Raw genomic sequence first — 3363 nt, 5'->3', positions numbered from 1 at the left:
TTCAAAGTTTGTCAAGAAAGCAGGAAGTATAAGACACTTCCCCTCTGGTTGGGAAAACATAGCTACATTTTCACCCAGTGGGACAGCATTCCAATTCTCCTTTCATTTGTTTTTGCCCCCTCGCAACAACCCATATTTAACAATGACACTCTACATTCACAGTAAATGGTAAACAACAATCCTACAGGTCTGTGGTTGGCAATCCCTTGTCCACATGCCAAAGATGCTACAGGTGCCAATATCAGGCAGCAAGTGAACCTGCTGCCACACGTGGATTCCCGTTCCTATCATTTCTGGGAGCTTCTACCCATAATTCTCTCCACCCTCTTGCCAGGTTTTTAGTTTTTTGTTTTTTATAAATTTATTTATTTATTTTTGGCTGTGTTTGGTCTTCATTGCTGCACACGGGCTTTCTCTAGTTGTGGCGAGCAGGGGCTACTCTTCATTGCAGTGCACGGGCTTCTCAGTGTGGTGGCTTCTCTTGTTGTGGAGCACCGGCTCTAGGCACGCGGGCTTCAATAGTTGTAGCACATGGGCTCAGTAGTTGTGGTGCATGGGCTTAGTTCCTCTGCAGCATGTGGGATCTTCCAAGATCCCAATGCAAGACTCTTTCTTACATTGTTTTCAGTTTCACTGTCCTGCAAGTTGAGAGGCTCTTCCTCCATCCCTGACCCTTGGAATCACAGTCCTTTCTTGCTACCTCACTCTCATTGTCACGCCAGTATAAAGTGAAACTTCTTTCTTCAGCAAATTTAAGTACTATTTCTATATGGAGCTCAAGGCCTATCTTTGGCTGGACACTGAAAGTTTTTTCTTCTCTCCTCTTCCTTCTCCTGAAACATCACAATCTTTTTGATTTTTATATATTGGTTGTGTCTTGGTAATTAGATTGCCTTTGTTTGATCCCGGACTAGGTACTCATTATCTATGAGGCTTTGGTTAAGCTACTTAATCTCTTTGTGCTTCTGTTTTCTCATAGGGCTGTTACAAAGATTTGAAAAGCTAATACTTATAAGATGCTTAGAAGAGTGCCCCACCATAGTGAGTACTCAGTAAATATGTGTGCATATGTGCACATGCATGTGTATGAACACGTGAGTGATATATGTAAAAACAGAGATGTCCTAGTTCTGGGTCTTAACACCATACTCAGGTCTAAACCAAACCTCTAATTTCAATGAGAACAGCCTCCGTTCCCACCCTCTCTGTGCTGCTCCAAAACTCTGAACACCTTTAGTGACCATGCCCACAAGACTCACTGACCAGGACCAGAAGGCTTCAATAAGTAATATCTGGCTCTCCCAGCCTCACTGTGGCATATATTAGACTGAGAAGGAACCCACACTCTCCTAACATATCTTATGTTGGGATAGGTTAGCCTTATTCTTAATTTAATAACATTGATAGTGATGTACTACATAGTCCTGTTAAGTAGAAAAGGCTTGGGAGTCAGATTGTTGGGGTATGAGTCTCACATTTGCCATCTGCTTAATATTTGCATCTATAAAATGGGATAATGAGAAATGGATTTGTTATGATGATGAAATGTGTTGATCTCTGTAAACTAGCTATCAATGTGCAATGGGCGGCACAGAGTAATTAATAGTACTATTAACAATTATTATTATTAACACCCCTTTTTCCATTCAGTTGCCTCTGCTTAGGGCTTTCCATTCATACCCAGCGATTGAAAGTCGGGCTGTAGCACTTGCTAGCTCCTCCTAAGTGAAGAGTGTATGTTTATTCAGAGAGAATCATAAATATTTTTCTTGAGAAGATGAAAAGAGTTTGGAAACAAGTGGCCATCAAAAGCCCAGGGCAGGCTGGACAGTGGATTTTGTTGGGTAATTCCCTGGGATGCCAGCTGAATGTGTGTGGACTCACTCTCTGATCTCAAAAATTTTAAGACAGATGATAGGATTAAAAGACAAAATCCATTTCCCCTAAGCCTAAGTAGGCATTTAGGTACATTTACTATTGGTAAGAGGATTTACAACTGAGAGGAAACATCCGAATGTGGGGTAAAAATGGACAAAGTTATTAATGGATTCTGGGTCTCTACCTGTAGCTACAGTATTTTAAAAAATTGTTATTGATGTGGCTACATCAGTAATGCCTGCCATTCTGCTATTACTCACACACCTGATGAAGTCAGAGGTAGAGCATCTATTTTAACCTTCTCGGCCCCTTAGTAGTGGATGGAGTAAATTTTTACCTCTAGATAGTCTTAATGCACCAAGCAGTTAAATGAAAAAATAAATATGTTTGATAGAATTAAATATAATGAATGCAGCAAAACTTAAATACTTTATGGGGAGGAAAAGAGAATGCTTTACAGAGTGTCTTGGATATTTAGTCTCAGACATAAAGAAAGTGATGAGCTTAGGTGGTATTCAGTACCCAAGGCTCCAAGTAGACTACTGAGGGCGGTGATTCAAATGTCACTCCAACTGGAAATGACTTTCCTTGAACAGGGCTCTCCGCAGGGCACCCTTGACCTCTGTGTTCCTCAGGCTATAGATCAGTGGGTTCAGCATAGGTTGAAAAAACTGTAAAACAGGAAAAGGATCTTCTGCTGGGTGGCTGGATTTGGGGGCCGTGTGCATGATGATGGCACTGCCAAAGAAGAGCCCGACCACGCAGAGGTGGGAGCAGCAGGTGCAGAAGGCCTTTCTGAGGCCCTCACCTGACTGCATCCTCAGGATGGCAACCAGGATGCGTGTGGAGGAGACCAGCACCAAGCAGAGGGGCCCAACTAAGACAAACACAGAAGCAACAAAGATGACAACTTGGTTGAACCAGGTATCAGCACATGCCATTTTGAGGACAGACAGGATTTCTCAGAAGAAGTGGTTGATTTCATGAAGCCTACAGAAGAGCAGTCTCAGGATGAGACCCACATGGACCAGGGCCAGGAGGGAGCCACATGCCCAGGAAATCACCACCAGAGTGATGCAGATGCTCCAGCTTACAATGACAATATTGGAGGGGGTGGAAGATGGCCACATACTGCTCATAGGACGTTACCGCCAGGAGAAGACACTCGGCCTAAGCAAAAGTCAAAAAGAGAAAGGTCTGTGTCATGCAGCCAGCAAAGGAGATGGGCTTGGCTGGACTCAGGAGGTCTCCCAGCATCTGGGGCACCGTGTTGCAGGCATAGGCTACGTCAACGATGGCCAGGTGTGAGAGGAAGAAGTACAGTGCAGCCTGGAGTCCAGTGAGATGAGCCCCAGGATGACCCTGTTCTCCAGCAGGGTGAAGACACAGAACAGAGAGGAGCCCAAAGAGAAGCATCTGAATCCTTGGGCCAAGACAAAATCCCAGGAGAATGAATTCTGTAACCACTGTCTGATTTTCCCCCAT

At 43.9% G+C, this 3363-nt stretch overlaps 1 protein-coding gene across 1 annotated transcript; it reads right to left on the bottom strand.

The window, feature by feature from the left end:
* Positions 1-2441: 2441 nt before the first annotated feature.
* LOC132495833 (olfactory receptor 2A1/2A42) lies at positions 2442-3363 on the bottom strand. Its single transcript, XM_060107751.1, is given in 4 exon segments — positions 2442-2979; positions 2981-3200; positions 3203-3270; positions 3272-3363. Coding segments are annotated over 4 exon segments (918 nt in total).

The sequence above is a fragment of the Mesoplodon densirostris genome, chromosome 9 (genome assembly GCF_025265405.1).
Source record: "Mesoplodon densirostris isolate mMesDen1 chromosome 9, mMesDen1 primary haplotype, whole genome shotgun sequence".
Classification (NCBI taxonomy): Eukaryota; Metazoa; Chordata; class Mammalia; order Artiodactyla; family Ziphiidae; genus Mesoplodon; species Mesoplodon densirostris.
Note: the sequence above shows the minus strand (reverse complement) of the source record. Positions and strands in the feature narration are given on the sequence as shown.